At 45.8% G+C, this 26,626-nt stretch overlaps 1 protein-coding gene, 1 long non-coding RNA gene and 2 other non-coding genes across 12 annotated transcripts in view; 2 read left to right on the top strand and 2 right to left on the bottom strand.

Moving 5' to 3' along the window:
- Positions 1 to 13,522, top strand: part of LOC137312819 (zinc finger protein 235-like) — a 22,339-nt gene extending 8,817 nt beyond the window's left edge. For all 6 annotated transcript variants that reach the window (XM_067979231.1, XM_067979225.1, XM_067979230.1 and 3 more), the window contains 2 exons: positions 2,758 to 2,908; positions 7,208 to 13,522. In XM_067979231.1, coding sequence (XP_067835332.1) covers positions 7,560 to 8,777 — 1,218 coding nt within the window. In that variant the 5' untranslated portion in view covers positions 2,758 to 2,908; positions 7,208 to 7,559 and the 3' untranslated portion in view covers positions 8,778 to 13,522. The remainder of the gene's footprint in view (positions 1 to 2,757; positions 2,909 to 7,207) is intronic.
- On the bottom strand, positions 9,546 to 26,626 carry LOC137312824 (uncharacterized). Of its 4 annotated transcripts, none has more exons than XR_010960825.1 (5): positions 26,291 to 26,626; positions 20,559 to 20,790; positions 19,680 to 19,725; positions 17,037 to 17,127; positions 9,546 to 14,637 (listed from the first exon to the last, which is right to left on the bottom strand). It is a non-coding gene; the product is annotated as an uncharacterized lncRNA (long non-coding RNA). The 4 variants fall into 4 exon arrangements; XR_010960826.1 differs by having other exon boundaries at positions 20,559 to 20,722; XR_010960823.1 differs by lacking the exon at positions 26,291 to 26,626 and adding an exon at positions 21,745 to 24,259.
- Positions 11,888 to 11,962, top strand: trnap-agg (transfer RNA proline (anticodon AGG)). The gene has a single exon. It is a non-coding gene; the product is annotated as a tRNA-Pro (tRNA).
- On the bottom strand, positions 14,919 to 15,000 carry trnas-cga (transfer RNA serine (anticodon CGA)). Its single transcript has one exon. It is a non-coding gene; the product is annotated as a tRNA-Ser (tRNA).

The raw sequence follows: 26,626 nt of genomic DNA, 5'->3' as shown, positions 1-26,626 counted from the left end.
TCTCCATCATTCTCTCTCTCTCTCTGCCTCTCCCCCTCTCTGTCCTTTTCTCTCTCTCTGTTGTCTCTGAATTTTTCTTGATTGAAAAGTTCTCTGAAATATTTCAGTCTCACTCTTTAAAGTAACAACAATTAAACAGCCCAAAGAGGCTTCTCTCCGTCCCTCTCTCTCTCCGTCCCTCTCTCTCTCCGTCCCTCTCTCTCTCCGTCCCTCTCTCTCTCCGTCCCTCTCTCTCTCCGTCCCTCTCTCTCTCCGTCCCTCTCTCTCTCCGTCCCTCTCTCTCTCCGTCCCTCTCTCTCTCTCCGTCCCTCTCTCTCTCTCCGTCCCTCTCTCTCTCTCCGTCCCTCTCTCTCTCTCCGTCCCTCTCTCTCTCTCCGTCCCTCTCTCTCTCTCCGTCCCTCTCTCTCTCTCCGTCCCTCTCTCTCTCTCCGTCCCTCTCTCTCTCTCCGTCCCTCTCTCTCTCTCCGTCCCTCTCTCTCTCTCCGTCCCTCTCTCTCTCTCCGTCCCTCTCTCTCTCTCCGTCCCTCTCTCTCTCTCCGTCCCTCTCTCTCTCTCCGTCCCTCTCTCTCTCTCCGTCCCTCTCTCTCTCTCCGTCCCTCTCTCTCTCTCCGTCCCTCTCTCTCTCTCCGTCCCTCTCTCTCTCTCCGTCCCTCTCTCTCTCCGTCCCTCTCTCTCTCCGTCCCTCTCTCTCTCCGTCCCTCTCTCTCTCCGTCCCTCTCTCTCTCCGTCCCTCTCTCTCTCCGTCCCTCTCTCTCTCCGTCCCTCTCTCTCTCCGTCCCTCTCTCTCTCCGTCCCTCTCTCTCTCCGTCCCTCTCTCTCTCCGTCCCTCTCTCTCTCCGTCCCTCTCTCTCTCCGTCCCTCTCTCTCTCCGTCCCTCTCTCTCTCCGTCCCTCTCTCTCTCCGTCCCTCTCTCTCTCCGTCCCTCTCTCTCTCCGTCCCTCTCTCTCTCCGTCCCTCTCTCTCTCCGTCCCTCTCTCTCTCCGTCCCTCTCTCTCTCCGTCCCTCTCTCTCTCCGTCCCTCTCTCTCTCCGTCCCTCTCTCTCTCCGTCCCTCTCTCTCTCCGTCCCTCTCTCTCTCCGTCCCTCTCTCTCTCCGTCCCTCTCTCTCTCCGTCCCTCTCTCTCTCCGTCCCTCTCTCTCTCCGTCCCTCTCTCTCTCCGTCCCTCTCTCTCTGTTTTTCTATCTCATTTAAACAGAGAGAGTCTGACCGAACCGATCATTTTCTCTCTCTCTGTCCCTCTCTCTCCCTCTCTCTCTCTGTCTTTCTATCTCATTTAAACCGATCATTTTCTCTCTCTCTCTCTGTCCCTCACTCTATTCACCTTTCTGCAGCATTTTTATTTATTAAAATGATTTCTATATTAAAACTTCAATTAGAGGCTGGAAACCTGTCAGTTAAATCTCGTTTCTCAACCTTTGGATGATTTGAGTGTTTGAAATGGTGCTGTGCCCTGAGCTCGGAACCTGTTTGCCATCCAGACCCGGGGAGGTGAGAATGAGATGGAGTCCCTGCTCCCTCCACAGCTCTTTACAGTAAACACACAGAGAGAATGAAATGGTCAAACACTGTCTGAGAAACAGCAGCCATTCCAGCTCTGCAGCCCTTGTGTATTCGGAGCAGATTCCGCCCAACTTTAGTTCTTTAAATGTGGACGCCGGGCAGGGTGGGATGTGACGGAGGTCCCCGGGGTGTTTGGGTCACGAGGGGAGGGGGGAGACAGGCTGAGGGTGGGGGGGACTCGGTTTGGGGTGAGGGAAGAGGGGGAGACAGGCTGAGGGTGGGGGGGACTCGGTTTGGGGTGAGGGAAGAGGGGGAGACAGGCTGAGGGTGGGGGGACTCGGTTTGGGGTGAGGGAAGAGGGGGAGACAGGCTGAGGGTGGGGGGACTCGGTTTGGGGTGAGGGAAGAGGGGGAGACAGGCTGAGGGTGGAGGGGGGGACTCGGTTTGGGGTGAGGGAAGAGGGGGAGACAGGCTGAGGGTGGGGGGGACTCGGTTTGGGGTGAGGGAAGAGGGGGAGACAGGCTGAGGGTGGGGGGGACTCGGTTTGGGGTGAGGGAAGAGGGGGAGACAGGCTGAGGGTGGGGGGGACTCGGTTTGGGGTGAGGGAAGAGGGGGAGACAGGCTGAGGGTGGGGGGGGACTCGGTTTGGGGTGAGGGAAGAGGGGGAGACAGGCTGAGGGTGGGGGGGACTCGGTTTGGGGTGAGGGAAGAGGGGGAGACAGGCTGAGGGTGGAGGGGGACTCGGTTTGGGGTGAGGGAAGAGGGGGAGACAGGCTGTGAGGGTTTCAAATCAGTAAAATAGGTCCTTGAAATGTGGCTCATTCCAGCAGACAGGTCTCCTGGTCAAACCAGTCCTGCCCTGGGCTGTCCCTGGATTAACATGAGAATGGACAGGTCCCTGAGGGAGACACATTGAGATTCAGTCTAATATCTCAAAGGCTGAAGCAGGGAGCTCGCCGGGGGGAGGGGATGGCCGTGTGTCTCGTCCCAAACCCTCCCCAGGGGCGGGGACAATCTCTCAGTCTGCCGGGGTCCTCCAGCCTGTCCTGAGTGTATTTCTCTCTGTCTCTCTCCCAACTTTTCTCCCTCTTTAGATTCTCTGGTTTGTAACCGGGATTTGTGTCTCAGTGTTGGTGCTGAGGGATTGTCGGTGTAACTGGGAGAGGGAGTGGGAGGGAGGGAGCTCTGGGCTCTTGCTGTGCCTTTTTAATCCCATGCTTTTGTATTTTAATCAATTCCCTCTCTCTCTCTCCTCAGGAAACTTTTCGATGAAATGCTGCAAGGAGATGATCCAGAAAGAGACATTTTGTGAGAAGGAGGAGGAGGAATCCTGGGCCAAGAATCGTTCTCTCCGCTGGGGACTGACTGACTGAGACCTTCACCGCAGCCTGGACCCGATGGGGGCCACGTGAGTAATGTCTGGGTTACTCTGGGGGATCACTGGGACATTCTGGGGACACTGGGGGATCACTGGGACATTCTGGGGACACTGGAGGATCACTGGGACATTGTACAGGAGCTGATACTGAGACACACACTGACCGTCTGACAGTGCAGCGCTCCCTCAGTACCGAGTGTCTGACAGAATATCACCATCTGTTCGATCCCAAATTCCTCCCTTCGTTCATTGCAAGTGCAACTTTTCAGAAATAACACAAAGTGGATCAAACTATTATTCAGAGGCTGACAATGTGACATATCTCGGGTCTTAATTGAAATTAAAAGCACTTTCAGGGAGCGTCCTGCAGCACGCAGAGGGCCCAAATGTGAAAACAGCCTCCAAATGTTTTCTGAGTTTGAAGTTTAATTTTTGAAAAGGTCACTGACAACTCAGAAAGAAATAGTGTTAATTCCGAAGCCATTTTGGGCCCCCATGTGAAATTGTATTGTAATGGAACCACACAGACACATGGGGAAGCTCGGGAGCAAACTGATTGGAATTTGAGATTTTAATCCCATATTCATTTGTGGCACAGCTCAGCTCAATTCAAACCCAATGTCTGGACAAGGGACACGTGTCTCCTGACTGTACAGTCTGTGTGTGTGTGTGTGTGTGTGTGTGTGTGTGTCTCAGTCTCACTGGTCCCATAACATCACTTTAAAGCAGTAAAATTAACCAGAACCTGCTCCAAAGACAAAACAGATCCAGATCTTGAAGGTGTGATGATTTCCTCCTTCTCTCTGCTCTGTTGGTGGGAGGCTCATTTCCAGTCCCAGGTATTTGTCTATTCCCCATGTCTGATGGGTTGGTTCCTGTGAACAGTTTGTCAGAGAGTGTTTCACTGCCTCAGGGTGTTTACAGAGAGAGAGAAGCAGCTCCCATCCTGGTCTGAAAGACCCAGTCAATGAGAGATTTATAAAACAATCCAGCCCAGTGGAGTTAAACCTAGTCCCCCATTAATCCAAACACACCATATTGTGAGCAAAATTCAACATTTCACAGGGCCAGTGAGTCCCAGACACGGATTACCAGACAGGAGTGAATCGTTCCCTTTTACCCACTGTGTGCTGTACACGTACAGTACAGTTGTGGTGGTGGTTGTTGTGGTGGCCCAAACGCAAAGGCCGCCGCTCTGGCATCGCTCTGGGATCCCCGGCTGCACCCTGGCCTCACTCTGGGCTGACTGGGTGCACTCTGGGACCCCGGCATCACTCTGGGGTCACTGGGACATTCTGGGGTCACTGCGGGATCACTGGGGACACTCTGTCGGCCGCTTGCCGCCATGTGACAAGATGGCGGCGGCGGCCATTTTTTCCAAGATTGTGGCCACGCTTGCCGCCATTTTGCCCAAGATGGCGGCCGTGCTTGCTGCCATTTTTTCCAAGATGGTGGCCGCGCCTGCCGCCATTTTGTCCAAGACGGACTCTGCGCTTGCCTCCATTTTGTCCAAGCTGGCTTCATTTATTATATAAATAATTGAAAAGTTTAAAATGTAATATAAATAACTCAATAGTTTAATTCATTAAATAAATAATGAATTGCTTATTTTATTATATCAATAATTAAATTGTTTTCAAGTGTTTAATTTATTATATGAATACTTCAAATGTTTCATTTATTATAAAGAGAATTCAATAGTTTAAATTATTTGATTGATTAATTTATTCTGTAAATAACCAAGAGTTTAATTTATTGTATAAAAAATTCAATAGCTAAATTTATTATGTAAATAGTTCAATTGTTTAATATTTTATAAATAATTCAAGTGTTTAATTTTTATGTAAATTATTGAATTGTTTAATTTATTATATGAATAATTAAATGGATATATTTGATAAATAATTCAGTAGTTTAATTATATAATAATTGAAGTGTATAATTTACGAAATAAATAGCTCCGTTTAATTTATTGTATAAATAATTCAATTTGTGAATTTATTATACAAATAAACAAGTGTTTAATTTATTATATGAAGCATTCAAGTGTATAATTTATTACGTAAATACTTCATTTGTTTAATTTACTATTTAAATAATTCAACTGTTTCATTTATTATCTAAATAATTCAACTGTTTCATTTATTATATAAATAATTCAATAGTTTAATTCATTATATAAATAATCAATTGTTTAATTTCTTACATAACTACGTCAGTTGTTAAATTAAACTATTGAATTATTTTCATAATAAATTAAGTATCCAAATAATTCAATAGTTTAATTTATTATATAATAATGCATGTCTAATTTATTATATAAAAAATCAATTGTTTAATTTATTATATAAATAATCCAAGTGTTAAAATTATTATATAAAGAGGTCGTGTTTAAATTATATAATTAATTCACAGGTTTAACTTATCATACAAAGATTCAAGTGTTTATTTAATCATATTAATATTCCATTATTTAATTTATTGAATGAAGAATTTCAAAACGTTATTTATTATATAAATAATCAAGTGTTTCATTTATTATATAAATAATCAAGTGTTTCATTTATTATATAAATAATCAAGTGTTTCATTTATTATATAAATAATCAAGTGTTTCATTTATTATATAAATAATCAAGTGTTTCATTTATATAAATAATCAAGTGTTTCATTTATATAAATAATCAAGTGTTTCATTTATTATATAAATAATCAAGTGTTTCATTTATTATAAATAATTCATTGAATTATTTCTATGATAAATGAAACACTAATTGTTTATGTAATAAATTAAACAATTGATTATTTAATGAATTGAACTATTCAATTATTTATGAAATGAATTGAACGATTGAATTATTTAGAAAATAAATTAAACACTTGAATTATCTGCTTCCAATGTTTTTGTTTTTCGGCCTGATATTAAGAGCATCAATGGCGGCTGCATCACCCAGCATGCAGCGCGGTTCAGATTGTGCCCTATCTGAATCAGTGGAGCCCAGTGCGCAGGCGCAGTAGTGACTCATTATCGGTCAGTGTGTCCTGAGCATGCGCGGCCAGTCGAGGCTGCGGGAGGAGCGCGTTCGGTGCAGGTCAGAGGATCGGAGCAAGAGGCTCAATAAACCCCGGGGCCCGGGTCCGGGCTCAGGCCCAGGCTCAGGCTTTACAAACCCCGAGTGCGGCCCCAGACCCGAATATAAAACAGTGAACATTATCCCCCCCTCACTACCCGCCGGGAAATGAAGGGGAAATGGGGATCGGTCAGGGAGCGTCTGTAAATGAAGGAGAAATGGGGATCGGTCAGGGAGCGTCTGTAAATGATGGGGAAATGGTGATCGGTCAGGGAGCGTCTGGAAATGAAGGAGAAATGGGGATCGGTCAGGGAGCGTCTGTAAATGAAGGAGAAATGGGGATCGGTCAGGGAGCGTCTGTAAATGAAGGAGAAATGGGGATCGGTCAGGGAGCGTCTGTAAATGATGGAGAAATGGTGATCGGTCAGGGAGCGTCTGTAAATGAAGGAGAAATGGTGATCGGTCAGGGAGCGTCTGTAAATGAAGGAGAAATTGTGATTGGTCAGGGAGCGTCTGTAAATGAAGGAGAAATTGTAATCGGTCGGGGAGCGTCTGTAAATGAAGGAGAAATGTTGATCGGTCAGGGAGCGTCTGTCAATGAAGGAGAAATGGGGATCGGTCAGGGAGCGTCTGTCAATGAAGGAGAAATGGTGATCTCGATATCTTCAGTCATCCAGGGAGCTCTAGCTTTGGATGCTGTTCCTTTCCTCCTCGTGGGAATCTGTCCACTCTGTACCCAAACCCACTCCTCCTTGAAGGCCTCCCACTGTTCAATTACTGTTCTGCCTGACAATTTTTGATTCCAATCCACCTGGACAAGATCCCTTTTTAACTCACTGGAATTAGCCCTCCTCCAGTTAAGAATTTTCACATTTGACTGTCCCCTGTCCTTTTCCATAACTGTTCTAAACCTAATGAGATTATGATCATTGCTGCCCCACTGAAACATGCTCCACCTGCCCCACTTCATTCTCCACACCGAGCCCACTGCTGCTCTCACACTCACTCACTCTCTCACACTCACTCACTCTCTCACACTCACTCTCTCTCTCTCACCCTTTCACTTATGGTTTAGGGCCACTGAAAGATGATGCGATGGGTTTGGATTTCAGCACAGGGAGGAGGGAGAGTGTGTGGGACGGGGATTTACAGCTTTGAGGAATGAGAGAGGAAATAATGTTCCATAGAAAGTAGAGCTATCTGATCTGAATTTCTATCCTGTAATTACAGTGATAACTTTTATAAACTCCTTTTACAGGGGAGGATTTGCAGAGGGAAACTCAAACCAAAGATCACGTCAAGATCTGACAGAGTCACTCGATTCATCAGGACCTGAATATCATCGGCCTTTGAATGTTGAAGGAGAAATGTTTGTCTGTTCTATCCGTGGGAGAAGATTTCAAACATCAGTGTGAGTGGAAAAGCACCGAGACACACACACCCGAGTGAGAGTGTTCCAGTGCACTGACTGTGGAAAGAGCTTTAACCAGTTACACAGCCTGAAAAAACATCGCACCGTTCACAGCGGGGAGAAACCGTACACGTGTTCTGTGTGTGGACGAGGTTTCAACTGATCGTCCAACCTGGAGAGACACAAGGACACCCGGACCATGGAGAAACCGTGGAAATGTGGGGACTGTGGGAAGGGATTCAATTCCCCTTCAGAGCTGGAAACTCATCGACACAGTCACACCGGGGAGAGGCCGTTCACCTGCTCCGTGTGTGGGAAGGGATTCGCTCAGTCATCCACCCTGCTGACACACCAGCGAGTTCACTCTGATGAGAGACCTTTTAAATGTTCTGACTGTGAGATGAGGTTTAAAAGCAAAATTAATCTGCTGATACACCAACGCACTCACACTGGGGAGAGGCCATTCACCTGCTCCGTGTGTGGGAAGGGATTCACTATTTCATCCAGCCTCCAGACACACCAGCGAGTTCACACTGGGGAGAGGCCTTTTAAATGTTCTGACTGTGAGAAAAGGTTTAAATGCAAAAGGAATCTGCTGACACACCAATGTACCCACACTGGGGAGAGGCCATTCTCCTGCTCCGTGTGTGGGAAGGGATTCACTCAGTCATCCACCCTGCTGACACACCAGCGAGTTCACACTGGGGAGAGCCCGTTCACCTGCTCCGTGTGTGGGAAGGGATTCACTCAGTCATCCGTCCTCCTGACACACCAGCGAGTTCACACAGGGGAGAGGCCGTTCACCTGCTCCGTGTGTGGGAACGGATACACTCGGTCATCCAGCCTCCAGACACACCAGCGAGTTCACTCTGATGAGAGATCTTTTAAATGTTCTGACTGTGAGAAGAGGTTTAAAAGCAAAAGTAATCTGCTGACACACCAACGCACTCACACTGGGGAGAGACCGTTCATCTGCTCTGTGTGTGGGAAGGGATTCACTCAGTCATCTGAGCTTCTGACACACCAGCGAGTTCACACTGGGGAGAGACCTTTTAAATGTTCTGACTGTGAGAAGAGGTTTAAAAGCAAAATTGAACTGCTGAAACACCAACGCACCCACACTGGGGAGAGGCCGTTCATCTGCTCTGTGTGTGGGAAGGGATTCACTCGGTCATCTGAGCTTCTGACACACCAGCGAGTTCACACTGGGGAGAGGCCGTTCATCTGCACCGTGTGTAGGAAGAGATTCACTCAGTCATCCAACCTGCTGACACACCAGCGAGTTCACACTGGGGAGAGGCCGTTCACCTGCTCTGTGTGTGGGAAGAGATTCACTCAGTCATCACACGTGCTGAGACACCAGCGAGTTCACGAAATGAGCAGGTCCAACGAGCCGGTCTGTAACACAGGCCAATGACTCAGTGCAGCTCGTTACCCAGTCACTGGGCTCCGTTATAGCCTCTCCTGTCAGTAACACACAAAGAGAAATTGTAAATCTGAAACAGAAAGAGATAATGTATAACACTTCATATCAACCACCAGTTTTTCCCTCTTTCCGGCTTTTAAAACAATCTCACAGTTTGTCAAACCCGAAACAGCCTCTGGGATTTGCTGATTGAGAATTTCCGAGGAAATTGGGACCGTCACGAAGTATCGGAACAAATGTCCCCGCTGAGGTTTCGGGGTTGTTACTGGTTTATTTATATCAGTGAGTGACCAATTTTAAACTAGGTGAGGGTCTAAACCTAAGGTAAGAGCCTGGGATAGACAAGAGATTCTTCAATGTATCAAGTTAAATTACACTGATTCCACCAACACTGGACATCACATCCCTCAAACATTGTTACCTGTTACTGTATAAAACTGGTGAGGGTGGAAATGGGAAATAACTGAAAAAAACTTCATTGTATCAAAGTTAATTCTGATCATTATTATTATACAAACATTCTACAGCCGGTCCCTTAAAAAGGACCCAATATCAAACCAGTCCCCAGTCCTTGGGCCTGTGCCTATGTTGTGATTTGCACCCGCTTCTGACTGACTTGGTATCAGACGCACTCCCGTCAACAGTAAACGGATGGAGCCGGATCCATAAGAGAAAAATGAGGACCGAGCTCCGCGGTTCTCCCAGAGTGCGGGAGGCGGAGTAACAGCAGCAGACAGAGAGATCTCTCTAAACCAGCCGCTGCCGCCGGAGAGAAGCGAGTCCCGTTCGGAGCCGTGTCTGTCAGGCGCCCGCTGACCCTCTCTTCACTGAAGGGGACCGATTCAGCACCAACTCACACACCCACCATTGGATCATTGAATCACCTTCAACACCTGAATTACATCACCACTTAATCCTCTGTACACGAGGAAATACAAACCTTGTCCACGCAACCTGTCCTCATAATGTAACCATTTTAGCCCCGGTATCATTCTGGTCTTTCTGCGCTGCACCTCCTGCAAGGCCAATATATCCTTCCTGAGGTCTGGTGCCCAGGACTGAATGCCGTGCTCTAAATGTGGCCTCAACAGAGTTTATAGAATTGTAACATAAATTCCACCCTTTTGAATTCCAGTTCCCTTGAGATAAAGGCCGACATTCCATTAGCCATTTTAATTATTTTTTGCACCTGTCTGCCAACTCTTCGTGATTTCCCGAAGTATCTCTGCTCACCCACAGTTCCTGGCTTCTCACCATTTTGAAAATACTCTGATTTATCTTGCTTCGGGCCAAAGTGGATGGCCTCACACTTCCCCAGATTGAAACTTTGAACACTCTGGGGCTCTTTTGTATAGAAAAGAGAAGGCTGAGGGTGACCTGATACAGGACTTTAAGATTATGCAACGGTTTGATCGGTCAGATGTCGATAAGGTGTTTGTACTTTTGGGAGTGGGGACGTCAAAACGTAGGGCCATGAATATAATAGTCATCAATAAATCCAATCTGGCATTCAAGAGAAACATATTTATCCAGAGAGTCGTTAGAATGTGCAGCTCACTCCCACAAGGAGTAGTTAAGGCGAATCGCATGGATGCATTTACGGTGAAGCTGGATAAACACATGGAGGAGAAAGGAATATTCAGGTTTGCTCATCGGGTTAGATGAAGAGGGGTTGGAGGAGGCTCGTCTGCAGTATAGTCTAGTTGGGCCGAATTGCCTGTTTCTGTGATGTACATTCGATGTAATTCTATGTAAGCTCCATCTGACACAGTTTTACCAACTCACTGAATCTATCAATTTCCTTTTATAACTTTATGCTCCCATCCACACTACTCACTGCGCCAAACTTGGTGTCGTCGACAAACCTGGATATACCGCTCTCTGTTCCTTTATCTGCCTCATTTATGCAGATCCCTGGGGGACACCACTAATCAAATCCTGTCAATTTGAGTACATACCTATTAACCCTCCTCTCTGTCCCCAACTCCAAATCAACTCCCTCCCCATGTCAATGGGTTGCTTTGAATTCCACATGTTCTCATTTCTGTTAACAGTCTCTGATGTTAAACCTTATCGAATGCCTCTGGAAGTCAATATACACATAACCCCCACAGACACTCCATTATTTACCACATTAGTTACATCTTCAAAAAGGTCAACTAGTTTTGTTAGACTTGACTTACACTTTACAAATCCATGCTGGCTCTCTCTGATCAATTCAGGTTTATCCAAGTGCTCAGTCATTCTTTCCCTAATAACAGATACTGGTAACTTCCCCACAACAGACGTCAGACTAATAGGTCTATAATTTCCTGCTTTATCTCTCCTACCCTTCGTATAAAACGGAATGACATTGGCAATTTTTTCAATCCATGGAACAATTCCTGAATCAAGAGAGTTTTGAACGATCATGACTAAAGCATGTACAATTTCCTCACCTATTCCCCTTAGTCCCCTGGGATGGTCACCATCAGGCCCTGGAGATTTGTCTATCTTAATCTAATTATTTTCTCCAATACCATTATTTTACTTACACTGAATCCCCTTGATTTATTTTCAGTTTTCCTCGTGCCTCTGGTACATTATCCTCATGATTTTCTGTGAGTATTTAGCAAGTCTGCCATTTCTTGAATTTCAATTACAATATCACCCCTATCCATCTTTAAGGGCCCACATTACTCTTCGTCACCCTTCTTTCTCTTAATATACGTGTAAAAACCTTGAAAGTTGTCCTTAATTTCACTCACAAGTTTTTCTCGTTTTCCCTCTTTGCACCTTTTACAATTTTTTTTTCATTTCAGCACCACAATAAACAACTCTTCACTGTGAAATTTGCTCAATTAGTTCTTCAGTGTCAGAGCGAGAATTGTCCATCCCTAATTTATTTAAAGTAACAAACACAAGCACAAATATTCATTCGTGTATCAAAGCACTGATGGACACAGAAAGATAAACACAGCTTGAAACGCAGTCAGTATCGGGATTCACAGGGAAACTGGCAAGTGAAACAGACAAAGATCAAACAGTCTGAGCCCACAACAGAATGTGACGTGTAGCTGATAGATATTAATGAGAGGAGGTGGGAAATGATCCCATGACTTGGCTCTGTGGCTCAGTTGGTTAAAGCACTTGTCCAGGAAACAAGAGGTCCTGGGTTCAAACTCCCAGCGGTGCCTTTGTTTAATTCATGGTGTTCAGTGAATTTTGGAAGGAAAAACGCACAGTGTGGTGTTTGTGTTTTGTTCAGGAGCCAACACGGAACTGATCAGGAAGTCTCTTCAAAAATGCCTTTTCATTATACAGACAGCCCTCTCATAGAATGTGTCCGTAACACGTTCTTGTTTCTGGGCTCGTTGAGTTCGGGGTATAATTCTCGATTCGAGGTTCATACCCTGGAGAATCCCTAATTTAACCCTAGACTTTTGATCTTGACGTGCGGTTCAAACTTTGCAAAGAGAAAAATAAATCCCCAAATCACTCCACCTGAATCTCAAGCACTTTCGGAAGAAGTTCAGTTCAAAGAATCAGGAATTTAAAGGCACCTCAATGACCTGCACTTTCATTGCATTCGACCTTGAAACCGCTCTGGGCTTTCATCTCACTGAAGCAGAGTGTGGCCGCTCTGTATCTGTGAGCATGTCGGTGACGAGGTTAGCTCTGATATTGGTCGCTTTCAATTTTTAAGATCTCGCCAAGCTCAGGGAAAAGAAACCGAGAATCGAATTGTCCCTGTAAGTGATGAATTGAAGGGATTGGTGCTCCAAGCAGATCTGGAAAATTCACAGTGCGGTCGCTCAGGAATTCCAAATCCACCCTCTGGCCACTCGGCGATCATATTAACTGAACTTTACTCTGGCCCAGTGTCACCGCGCTGAAATCGAGTATTTCTCCGGCACGTTTCTCTTAACTTCACAGTTGCTGCTTTAAGAGTGAAGACCGGCTTGTTGGATTTTCACTCCTGCAAGCTCCAACTCTTGATTTTGTAAAAGTAAACTGACAGTAGACAGCTGTTATATTGGTCACTTCAGCCTCAAGGTTTAGCTCAGTGAATTACTGATTTAGCGGATGATTTTTCCACCTGACTCGGTGGCGCAATCGGTTGGCGCAAAAGTTTGATGATTCGAGTCCTTATTTTATTTTTCCTCAGGATTCATCGTATCAAAATTCCAGGGTTTCAATGTGTGTTTTGTCTGCAAGAAAATGTACCGTGATCATTGCCGGCTGAGCAGGGCTGATATTCCACCATTTACCCTGCGGTCGGAAATCAGGCACATGAATCATATAAAGGAATGGAACATTGGCTTCACGGAAATCACAATTCATCTTGAGACAAGCCCCCGAAAGGCCCGAAGGGAGGTCACACTCGCAGTAGGAGAGCTGGTTCACTGTGACAGAGAGATTACTGTAGTGAGTGAGACCAGACTGTTTCTATTTTCAGAGAATAAATGTCACACCCTTTATTTTGGAAAAGCAAAACGGTGGGGATTTTTGTCATAGCCCGATGCCTTTCGTGTCGTATCAGATGTTCCTCGTTGCGTTACTTTCATCTTCATCGGAGAACCGGTTCGGGCGTTCCTGTGATAAACGGCGACAATTGCCTGTTAATGTTAAATTTAACAACGGCTGCACTGAGCTTTTAATCGCACTCTTAAGATCCAGTCTGTAAAATGATGAAATTTCATCACATGCAAAGCACAAAAATCTTATTAAAGTTTTGTCTGTCTGTCTCTCGGTAACCATGTCGGCATCTCCTTCAGTCTGAAACAGAACGTTATTGGTTGATTAATGGTGATCAAAACAGTCATTCAACTACGAACAGGGTTTAATTAGCTTCATGTAATTATTTATTAAGTTCATAACTCTTGTTAAAGTTAATTCTCTGACTGGGAATGGAACCACGCGGTGATGGGAGCACTGAATTTTAACCAGCAGTCCATCGGGGAGCTCCCAGGATTGAGCACGAGATAAAGTGGAACTGATAACATTTATTTTTCTTTCACTCTTCCGTGATTCATTCAGCTCTGTGTTTATTCTCAGGCCTCTTATCTCTTCCCTTCTTTTCAGCTTCTGACTGCGGATATTCCTCTGGTCAAATATGAATAATATAGAATATCTCACAGCCCTGGTATATTTGCTCTTTCTCTGTACAGTTTTGTACAAAATCAAACTGTACGCAGATACCGACAGTGTCTCTCCCTCACTCCCCACAGGAGCAGCAGGAGATGACACTTTAAACTGCCAGTTGCTTCAAACGATGCCCGATAGACCTGCGTTGCCTTGGAGTTTTCCCAGCAGCTGCATTGATTCGATGCGTGAATTTTGGAAATGGAAACATGTCCATCAGCAGCTTGTGGGAGTATTTTCCCTCACTTTCCATTCCATGTCCATGCCGACTTGCACTTGGTGCTGTCATTGCCTGAACATCACCTTCTGTCTCGATAGTAGTTCGAACAGAAAATGCCATTTTGTGCGAGCAGCTTGTCTGACACGAAAATGACCTGAATTACAAAGGGGCGAGTGGGAAAGGCCGCGTTGGTCTGCTTGTTCACAGCAAAGAATTTTCAGCGTTACCTTGTGGTTCAGTGTTTAGGATTCGGAGCTTTCATCACCACGGCAACGGTTCGATTGGTGTCTGTCTCAACATCTGCATATTATCCACTCTACCATAAGTGGACTGGACTCAAATTGCTGATGTTTCACTGTGAGGGTGAAGAGACATAAATGTGTGGACATTAGCTACGAATTCATCAGCTGGGTTGCACCTTTGCTTCTCCCCCCGTCTCAGTCTTTCCATCTTTACCCTTCACTGCCGGTGTTCCAGGTTCGATCATCCGTGGCCGTTCAACGAAGCCTGAGAAGTCCATGAGGGAAAAACACAGAGAGTCAGAGACAGAGACAAGGTGGGATCAAAGTATAGGAAGAAATAGGATCAATGTCAAGTTCTGCGAACGGGCAGAATTTAAGATGGAGCTTGGGAGAGATTCCTTCACGTGTCTTGCAATTTTGCAAGAGACCATTGGGCTCCGAATTAAAAGCATGAGCCGCGCTGGAGAGTCTCTCTGAGAGAGGGAATGCGGTTCGTAAACTCCAGTTCATCGTTATTTGAGCAGTAAACATAACTTTAAGAAGTAGCGCTGCGAGGAGGATTCGAACGTACGCAGGAAATCCCCAGGGGATTTCGAGTCCAACGCCTTAACCACTCGGCCATCGCAGCTACAAACATCTGTTATGCACGGCTGTAAATCAGAATGTGTAGGTTTATCACAAGCGATCTGTGATACAATGTTCTCTCCGACAGGTGAAAGGCCCTGATCCCTGGTCTGTGCTGATTCTCTGATAGTTCACTGGGTAAAGGCCCTGATCCCTGGTCTGTGCTGATTCCCTGATAGTTTACTGGGTAAAGGCCCTGATCCCTGGTCTGTGCTGATTCTCTGATAGTTTACTGGGTAAAGGCCCTGATCCCTGGTCTGTGCTGACTCTCTGATAGTTTACTGGGTAAAGTCCCTGATCCCTGGTCTGTGCTGATTCTCTGATAGTTTACTGGGTAAAGGCCCTGATCCCTGGTCTGTGCTGATTCTCTGATAGTTTACTGGGTAAAGTCCCTGATCCCTGGTCTGTGCTGATTCTCTGATAGTTTACTGGGTAAAGGCCCTGATCCCTGGTCTGTGCTGATTCTCTGATAGTTTACTGGGTAAAGGCCCTGATCCCTGGTCTGTGCTGACTGATAGTTTACTCGGTAAAGGCCCTGATCCCTGGTCTGTGCTGACTCTCTGATAGTTTACTGGGTAAAGGCCCTGATCCCCGGTCTGCGCTTATTCCCTGATAGTTTACTGGGTAAAGGCCCTGATCCCTGGTCTGTGCTGATTCCCTGATAGTTTAGTGGGATTCATTCTGTATCTCTCAGTCTCTGGTACTGTGTGTGAGTTTGGGATTCATTCTCTGTCTTGTCAGCAGTGTGTGTGAGAGTTTGTGATTCATTCTTTATAGGCAGTCTCTCATACTGTGTGTTAGTGTGGGATTCTTTCGGTATCTGTCAGTCTCCGGTACTCCATGTGAGTGTGGGACTCATTCTGTATATACAGTCCCCAATACTGTATGTGGGAGTTGAATTCATCCTAAATATGCAGTTACTCACACTGCATGTTAGTGTGGGATTCATACTGTACCTATCAGTCCCTGGTACTTGATGAGAGTGTGGGATTAACTCTGTGTCTGTCAGTCTCTAGTACTGTATGTGAGTTTGGGATTCCTTCTGTATCTGTGAGTGTTGGATTCATTCTGTGTCTGTGTGTCTCTAGTGCTGTATCTGAATGGGAGTTTAATTCTGTATCTGTATGTAATTATTCTCTCAGATTACATTATTGCGTTCAATACTTTAGCTTTAATATCTTAATGTTTGAAGAGTTTTACTCCTTATTTAATTGGTAAATATGGACGAACTTTAGGATTTAATGTTGGAGGTTTTAAATCAGATAATTTGTGTGCTTTTTGGACTACTATTAAATCTGTATCTCTGTGAGTACTATTGTGGATGATAATGAATCTTTCAACGGATAAGGGAACATTTTTGAATTGGTTTGTAATGTGTAGATCAGTCTGTAGAAATGGAATTGATACTGTATCTTTCAGTCTAATATTGTATGAGATTTTTGGACTGGTATATAATGTGTATCTCAGTCTGCACTAATAGAATTGATACTCTATCTTTAAATTTCATTCTACGAGTGCATTCTGAACAGGTATCTAATTTGTTTCTCAGGTTTACTATCTTTCAGTATTTCTCAATCGATACTGTACGTGAGGTTTGGATTTGTTTGCAATTTGTAGCAAATGGTACACTTTTCGAATGGATATTGCATGTATTAAAGTCATGTGTGAGAGAGTTCTGGGATAGTATTCAATTGGAATCTCAGGTACATTATTGGGATTCATTCTGTCCCTTTCAATCGGATACCATGTGTGATTTCTCTCTGGTATTTAATTCGTAGCTATGTTGCCCTATTGTGAGATTGACACAGTGCCTTTCAATCTGAGAGTGTGATTCTGGACTGGGATTTTTGTATCTACCTGTCAGCGGGACAGAGTTTGGGGGAAATGGAACAGAATCTGCCTCACCCGCTCTGTTTGAATGTTGGATTGAAATTGTGTCTCTGGAACTTGGGATCAGTGTGGGACTGACTACTTCTCCTGTCTGAGACTGTGGAACTGATGACCTGTCTGTGTCTCTGTGCTCGGTGGGTGATAATGTACCTCCTGTGTGTGAGAAGGAGCTGGCTGCACTCCTCCTTGTGCCTCGGGTGGAGGAAACATCACATTCATTCTGGATCATTCATGGATTCGCCTGTGGAAAGAAAATTATCTCTCGTTACTCAAGAACATGTGAGGTAGTTATCAGTTTAATATCTGTTAACAATCATTTTGAATATCCACAAATGAAAACCAGTGATACAAACAGTGTCAGTGTCTGACTCCACTGCAGCACTCAGCTTCTGCACACCAGGTGTGTTGGGCTGTTTTACAACAATTTAGTGACATCCAGACACAACCCAACCCCTGCACTGATCCATGAATGGGACTACCCGATGGGGCAGGGACCTTTGTCCAGGTCAGGTTTCTAATCCCCTCTCCCATGGGACGAACCGTTCAACCGAAACTAAACAGCCGCTGTTTAAATTGTGTCCTTCACACTTCTCACCTGATGCCTGCAATAGATGCTCTTTGTATAACTCCCCACATCCTTACTGTCCGGCTCTGTTTCCACTCTTCACTGTCCAATAACAATAAACAGGGTGAGACTGGAACTAAACCAGGACCATTCACTCCTGGTTTGGGGAGTGAAAGCAGCAATGGTTTTAATAGCAGGTTCTTCCCATTCTCTCTCCCTTCCCCTGGACACACCCTGTCCACACACAGCCCGAGAATGACCTCTCCCTTCCCCCCTCTCACTCCATGTTCCGGGACCAGTTCCTGATCCACTCCGCCTCTTACAAACAGCCCCCGGACTCCCCCTGCCCTTCCCCCGGACTCAATGCCGATCTCTGAGCCCATCTGCGGACACGGTCCCGGAGCGATGAGCTGCTGTAACGAGGCTGCTCTTTGCTCCCTTCCCCCGGGGGCCGTGATCTCTCCATTCCCGCCTGTCTGAGCAAAGGAAGTGGGTCTGGGGGAAAGGTCAGAGGGAATGGGCTCCACAGGCAGTGCAGGAACAGGCACCAGAATGGGAAACAGATGGGATTCCACCAGTGCCTAACGCTGGAATCCAGACTGACTTTACAATCTCCAACTATTAAACTCGAGGTTTCCATCCCTGCTGTTTCTCTCGGGCTCTTTTGATGGTAAAGAGTCTTTCAGAGATAAAGTGAGCAGCTGTGGAATGAGCCAATGGGTTCTGTTCATTCTTGGCTCCCTTACTGATAAAGTAACGTTTGACTCCGAAACTGGAGGGAGGATTCCTCAAACCAATCCTGGAGAAACGGGGGAGGAAAGTGGGAGTCGGTGTATTTGCTGGGACCGTGTAGGATTAATATCAGGCAGCAACAGTCCCAGTTTATTTCAATCGGAGTGAAACTCTCGGTCACTGAGAGTAATACAGAGCGGCACTGAGCTGCAAGATTGCAGAGGGGACAACATGCAAGAGAGGGTTAAATGTGTGACACTGTCCCTGAGAGTGGGATTAATAATGTGTCTGTCTCTGAAATAATATCAGTGAGAGATGAGACTGCATCTTCTGTCACTCCACCTTGGAATAGCAATTGGGATGGAATATTTTCCAATTTGTTACTGGGTGAAAACGGGACATTACAGGTCAGTTTCTCTCTCTCTCTTTTGTACAGCTTATGAAGGTGGGATACTGTTACTGAGAGTGATACAGAGACACTGATAGGAAGTGTAATTCTGATACTGTGCCTGTCTGTTTTTATCTCTCTCTAGCGCTGTACATGAAGGTGGAATATTGTTACTGAGTGTGAAACGGACACACTGATGGGAAGTGTGAGACTGATACTGTGTCTGTTTGTCTGTGTGTCTCTCTCTGTCTGTCTGTCTGTCTTTCTCTCTCCCCAGTGCTGTACAAGGAGGCGGGATACTGTTACTGAGCATAATATAGACACACTGATAGAAAGGGAAAGACTGATTCTGTGTCTGTGAACAGACCTCCGGTGCTATTGGTGAGATGGTTACTGTCCCTTTTACTGTATATCAACCGGTCTGACGGGGCATTCATCATTGGCTCGTCCTGTAAGGAAAGGTGGAGAGAAACCGTCTGTAACTGTCTGACACTGGACTGTCTGTGAGAGTTGAATTTATTCAGTAAGTAATCGTGTCTGGGTGTTGAGAACGGGATGGAGAGGACACCAGTTACTATTATCTGACAGTCAGTCAGTTTAGGAGGAGAGAGAAACACAGAGAGACTGGAGGAGCCCAGAGCGGATAATTTGTATTTTCATCTTAACCAAACATATCACTGTGTGCGGACAATATAATAATGTAAAAGGAGGAGGACAAGGTGAGGCTCAGACAGCATTGAGTCTCATTTCACTGTAGACGGACGCAGGACTTGTCCCAGGTGTGGGTTTTGTGTTTAAAGATCACTTCACTAAAAACACCTTTACGATCTGGGGTTACAGACGGACATGACGGGCAGGAAATGACCAGCTCGTTCATCAATCCTGCCCCACATGCCTGGAGCATCGTGACTGGACACTTCCTACACACACCACCAGCCCCACCCACCGGGAACATGGAATCTCCTGGGAGCGGTCACAAACCAGAAAAAAATCCAGGGCCAATAAGGAGGGGAATTTCTGGGAAATTCCTCCCCTACTCCCTCAGGCTATCGAATCGAGTCCAGTGGATCACACTGACCATTCATTGGTTAATTGTAAAACCACTCACCTTTTATGATGCGATCTCTGCCCCAGTCAAGAACCGGTCCAGATCCCTGAAGAAGGCGGAGAGAGAGTCAGCACCCACCGCACCAGAGAGAGTCAGAGTCAGCACCCACCGCACCAGAGAGAGTCAGCACTCACCGCACCAGAGAGAGTCAGCACTCACTGCACCAGAGAGAGTCAGCACCCACCGCAGCAGAGAGGGTCAGCACCCACCGCAGCAGAGAGAGTGAGCGCCCACCGCACCAGAGAGAGTCAGCGCCCACCGCACCAGAGAGGGTCAGCACCCACCGCACCAGAGAGAGTCAGCACTCACCGCACCAGAGAGGGTCAGCACTCACCGCACCAGAGAGAGTCAGCACCCACCGCAGCAGAGAGGGTCAGCGCCCACCGCACCAGAGAGAGTCAGCGCCCACCGCACCAGAGAGAGTCAGCGCCCACCGCACCAGAGAGAGTCAGCGCCCACCGCACCAGAGAGAGTCAGCGCCCACCGCACCAGAGAGAGCGCACACCGCACCAGAGAGGGTCAGCACCCACCGCACCAGAGAGGGTCAGCACCCACCGCACCAGAGAGAGTCAGCACCCACCGCACCAGAGAGAGTCAGCACCCACCGCACCAGAGAGGGACAGCACCCACCGCACCAGAGAGGGTCAGCGCCCACCGCACCAGAGAGGGTCAGCGCCCACCGCACCAGAGAGGGTCAGCGCCCACCGCACCAGAGAGAGTCAGCGCCCACCGCACCAGAGAGAGTCAGCGCCCACCGCACCAGAGAGAGTCAGCACCCACCGCACCAGCCGGGAATGCATTCCAGATACTCAGTACTCTCTGGGAAATGAAGAACCTCCCAACATCCAGACTATTCTTCGCATTCGATACCAGTCTCACCATTAACCCCGCCCTGATGATTCAGGGGAGTTCCGGACCAATAGCAGGAGTGGAAATTGGTTGGATGGATCCCGAACAGTTGGTCCTCCAACCAATCGGAGTGTGTGAGGGGCGGGAGTTGCGGTGCAGAATGGGCGGGTCTGAGCCCAGATGTCCGTCATTGTCTGAAGCATCATTTTTAAAAATTATTTTTTCTTAAATTCCAGGAGAAAACTCGATCTTTCTGTTGCGTCTTGAAACAGATGAAACCAGATGAGGTGGAGCAAACATTTCAACATTTGTTAGAAAAACACATGAATTAAGAACAGCCAACATGGATTAATTGAGATAACTCGAGTCTACTGATAAAGGGAATGTAATGGATGTTGTGTTGATGGATTGTGAAAAGGTGTTTGATAAGGTGCCGAACAGGAGGCTTGTTGATAAAATTAATCCCCACGGTATTAAAATGAATGGGGCAGTGTGGATAGCAAGTTGTGTAAAGGGCAGGAAACAGAGAGTAGTGGTTAATGGATGTTCTTCAGACTGGAGGGATGTAAACAGTGGTGTCCCCCAGGGTCAGTGTTGGGACCATTGCTCTTCTCAATGCAGAGAATGAACTCAGCTTGTGTATGTGGGACACAGGGTGAAAATCCATGCCCTCTATCTATTGACTTCTCTGCTAAGGGAAATAGGTCCTTCTTATCCACTCTATCTAGGCCCCTCGTAATTTTATACACCTCAATTAAATCACCCCTCAGCCTCCTCTGATCCAAAGAAAACAGCCCCAGCCTATCCAATCTTTCCTCATAGCTAAAATTCTCCAGTCCTGGAACATCCTTGTAAATCTCCTGTGTACTCTCTCTATTGCAATTACAGCCTTCCTGTATTATGGTGACCAGAACTGTACGCAGTATCCGAGCTGTGGCCTAACCATTGTTTTATACAGTTCCAGCATAACCTCCCTGCTCTTACATTCTATGTCATGTCTAATAAAGGAAAGTATTCCATATGCCTTCTTAACCACATTATCTACCTTCCTTCTACCTTCAGTGATCTGTGGACATGCATTCCAAGGTCCCTCACTTCTTCTACACCTTTCAGTATCCTCCCATTTATTGTGTACTCCCTTGCCTTATTTGCCGTTCCCAAATGCATTACCTCACACTCCCCCGTATTGAAATCCATTTCCCACTTTTCTGCTCACCTGACCAGTCCATTGATATCTTCCTGCACTCTGCAGCTTTCCTCCTCACGATCAACCATACGGCCAATTTTGTATCATCTGCAAACATCTTGATCAAGCCCCCTACATTTAAGTCCAAATCATTAATATATATCACAAAAAGCATGGGACCGAGTACTGAGCCCTGCGGAACCCCACTGGAAACAGCCTTCCAGGCACAAAAACACCCATCGACCATTTCTCTTTACTTCCTGCTGCTGTACCAATTTTGGATCCAACTTGCCACTCTCCCTTCGATCCCATGGGCTTTTACTTTTTTGACCAGTCTGTCATGTGGGATCGTCTCGAAAGCCTTGCTAAAATCCATGTACACCATTTACAAGTACAAATGCACTGCCCTTATTGACTCTCCTTGTTATCTCCTCAATAAATTCAATCAAGTTAGTCAGACACGACCTCCCCTTAACAAATCCATGCTGACTGGCCTTGATTACTCCGTGATTTTCTAAGACGGTTTATACTGTCCCTCAGAATTGATTCCAATAATTTGCCCACCACCGAGGTGAGGCTGACTGGCCTGTAATTACTCAGTCGATCCCTCGCTCCCTTTTTAAACAATGGTACAATGTTCGCAGTCCTCCAATCATTGGCACCATACCTGTATGAAGTGAGGATTGGAAAATGATGGTCAGAGCCTCCCTTATTTCCTCCCTTGCTTTTTTAACAGCCTGGGATACATTTCATCCGGTTCTGGTGATTTATCTACCTTCAAAGATGCTGAACACCTTAAAACTTCCTCTCTCACTAAGGTTATCGCATCCAATATTTCACACTCCTCCTCCTTAACTACAACGTCTGCATCATCCTTCTCTTTTGTGAAGACAGACACAAAGCATTCATTAAGAACCAGACCCACATCTTCCACCTCCTCACACAGGTTACCTTTTCAGTCTCTGATGGACTCTTTGCTTAGTTATCCTCTTGCTCTTAATGTATTTATAAAAGATCTTTGGGTTTTCCTTGATTTTACTTGCCAATATTGTTTGATGCTCTCCCTTTCCTTTCCTAACTCCTTTTTAATTTCACCCCTGCATGTTTTATACTCCTCTCGGCTTTCTGTTGTTTTGAGCTCTCGGTGTCTGACCTAAGCTCTCCTTTTCTCCCGATCTTACCCTGTGTGCCCCTTGACATCAAGGGATATAATTTCATACTCATTGGTCTAAACATCACACATTACAATCTAATCCACTATATTACTCACTCTGGTTTAACTTTATATTATGGTTGATAACAGACAAAGTCTTTTTCTTTCTCCTTATCGGATTAGAGATTCCAACTTGCCGATTCTGTGGAATGGAATGTCTGATCAGTGTTGCCATGGTGACCTGTCTGCAGTCAAGCGCCTGTTTGAGTTTCTAACTCAGACTAAACCTCTCCTCCCCATAATACACATTATATCAGACATTTAATGTCAATGTATTTTAGCAATGTTATGTTAATATCTCTAAAACCTGCAAAGTGTTCAGATACACAAACCTTTAAAAGTGGGAGCTCAAGTTGATAAAGTGGTCGAAAAAATACATGTGATCCTCGGTTTTACAAATAGGGATATAGAGTATAAAAGGACAGAGGTCATGTAAACCTGTACAAGTTATTGGTTAGGCTGCGGTAAGAATATTGTGTCAAGTTTTGGGGATCTTACACTTGGAAAGATGTCAAGGTCATGGGGAGGGTGCAGAAGAGATTCACTGAAATGATACCAGTGACGAGAGACTTTAGTTATGAGGAGAGACGAGAGAAACTGGGACTCTTTTCATTAGAACAAAGAACGGTAAGCGGAGATCTGAGGGAGGTGTTCAAAATTTGATTCTGGGCATTGTCTAAATGTGTTGGGGACACTCAATGTCTCCTCAGGTCTGTTTACAGGGCACGAGCTGCTGGGTTTATCTTCTCATCTTCGGGTTAAATGTTGTTCTCATCGAGGTGAGCACCCAGTGTCAACACTCTCCAGTCAGGTACAGCACGGGTTAGCTACAGACTAAAGACCCTCTACACTGTGCCATCAAACACTCCCAGGGCAGGTACAGACCAGGTTAGATACAGAGTAAAGCTCCCTCGACACTGTCCCATCAAACACTCCCAGGGCAGGTTCAGCACGGGTTAGATACAGAGTAAAGACCCTCTACACTGTGCCATCAAACACTCCCAGGGCAGGTTCAGCATCGGTTAGATACAGAGTAAAGACCCTCTACACTGTGCCATCAAACACTCCCAGGGCAGGTTCAGCATCGGTTAGATACAGACTAAAGCTCCCTCAGCACTGCCCCATCAAACACTCTCCAGTCAGGTACAGCACGGGTTAGATAGAGTCTAAAGACCCTCTACACTGTACCATCAAACACTCCCAGGGCAGGTACAGCACCAGTTAAGTACAGAGTCGAGTTCCCGCTACACTGTCCCATCAAACACGCACAGACCATACAGAACAGAGTAGGATTTAAACCGCTACTTTCAGGATTATAATTTAATCCAATCTAAGGACTAGTTCGTGGCAACAACAAGATCACCACTGGTACTGGTATTATGGTTAAAGGCAAAACCGATTTATTAATCACATCACAATTAGTGCAAAAAGGTGAGACTTAACAAAGAGAAATGGTCACAGTGTTCTTGAAACCTCGGAAGTATCCCTCCAAGTGACTACGGTGCGGTCTCTCTCTCTCTCTCTCTCTCTATCCCTCCAAGTGACTACGGTGCGGTCTCTCTCTCTCTCTCTCTCTGTCCCTCCAAGTGACTACGGTGCGGTCTCTCTCTCTCTCTCTCTCTATCCCTCCAAGTGACTACGGTGCGGTCTCTCTCTCTCTCTCTCTCTATCCCTCCAAGTGACTACGGTGCGGTCTCTCTCTCTCTCTCTCTCTGTCCCTCCAAGTGACTACAGTGCGGTCTCTCTCTCTCTCTCTCTGTCCCTCCAAGTGACTACGGTGCGGTCTCTCTCTCTCTCTCTCTCTATCCCTCCAAGTGACTGCGGTGCGGTCTCTCTCTCTCTCTCTTGCTGTGATCTGTTGACTGAAAAGTTCTCTTCTTCCTTACCAGAATCTTGTGCGCCTTCCTCAGCTTTTGAGGTCTCTTCTTATCCCCTTTTTCAGACGATGTGGAAGTTCACTCTCACATCCACATCTCTCAGCCTTACCATTAATCATGTCTCTCAACCTTCAGAAGTTACATTCCAAGCATAACTCCTGGTACCATGTGTGCCTTGCTGTTGCAGACTTAACGGTAACTTATCTCAGAGTTTGCATTGTCAGACTTTACAGGACCCCGTTTGTATAAACAAACTTCTATTCACTCGCTTGTGGGGTTTCGAGATAGAGAGGCCTGAGCCTGAGTGACTCCCTGATTTAATTAACCTTCAATCCCATTTATCTACATGTCCTTAGGTATTATGCCATCAGGCAACAGATCACAGCAAAACAGAGAGAGAGAGACCGCCCGCAATCACTTGGAGGGATACTCCCGAGGTTTCAAGGAACACTGTGACTATTTCTCTTTGTTAAGTATCACCTTTTTGTACTAATTGTGATGTGATTAATAAATCGGTTTTGCCTTTAACCGTAATACCAGTACCAGTGGTGATCTTGTTGTTGTCACGAACCAGTCCTTCGATTGGATTAAATTAGAATCCTGAAAGTAGGGGTTTAAATCCTCGAGATAGAGAGGCCTAAGTCTGCGTGACTCCTTGATTTAATTAACCTTCAGTCCCTTTATCTACATGTCTTTTCGACATTATGCTATTACAGCAGATTCCTCCCATAGTGCCTGTGATTTCCCCAAGGTCTGTTCATTCCCACTTTACTGTTGTCAGCATCCTTTTAGTTTTAACTGCAAACTTGACTATAATAACCATCATGCATCCTTCTCGGCCCACCAGCACTTTCTTATTGAACACACGTTACATGGTTCATTCTATATTAATACACAGTACAGTTTACATTTATAGATACATAGATTCACAGTATATTTTGTTCTACTTCTACTATTGATTATAATTATACTAAATTATATCTGTTATTGGGTTAATCCATACAATTCCCTACCTTGAGGGTGAGGCATTTATGCCGATCCCTCATACTGCATGCCAATATATTTTAGGTTCCCATTTTTTGCTCCTCTCTATTCGGTCTTGGGTTCTTATATCTGATGATCCTGTCACTTCCATGGTGCAATTTAAGCCTTTCTGATTTCAATCAAAACCACACGTGTCTACTGAGTGGTCATATAAATCATCGGGGCAAATGAGGGCATCTTCACTGGAATAGCATCCCTGTGGGTTCGGTTCTATCCAAGTTAACTCTCTTAATTGGACCAACCATTGGGGTGGGGTCCAAAATCGGCGAACAGGAGCTCCTTTCACAACTCCTATATTTTGCACTCTGTAGTGTTTTGTTTTAAACACAGGTTCTGGATCTGAGACAATATAGTACACAGGGGAAAGTAAAAGGTGCTACTATATTGTCACACTTATAACATACAAGTACTGTAACAGACAAACAATCAATCACAAGCTCACGTCCGTCTGCCCGTCGGGGACCCCTGAAGTTGACGGCTGGTCATTGAGCCTGTAGTTTTCCAAGGCACCGGATGCACTCCCAGTCCTCGGTGCAGTCCTCCGAGTCTGGAAAGTCCCCGATAGTTATACTGGGGAGTAAACAAGTGGACTTGTGGCGGACGGCCAGCTCAAACAGCTGGTGGCCTTGAGGCGTCTTGCGCGATGTAAACACGTTTAGCTGCTGACAACACTTGTGATATGTCATACAGTTCACCCTTATGTTACACACTCTGAACAGGGTATTGGGTATCGTTCGGTTCATACTACATGGGAATTCCTACTCCGAGTACCAACAAC

This window comes from Heptranchias perlo, unplaced genomic scaffold, assembly GCF_035084215.1.
Source record: "Heptranchias perlo isolate sHepPer1 unplaced genomic scaffold, sHepPer1.hap1 HAP1_SCAFFOLD_439, whole genome shotgun sequence".
NCBI classification, from domain to species: Eukaryota; Metazoa; Chordata; class Chondrichthyes; order Hexanchiformes; family Hexanchidae; genus Heptranchias; species Heptranchias perlo.
Note: the sequence above shows the minus strand (reverse complement) of the source record. Positions and strands in the feature narration are given on the sequence as shown.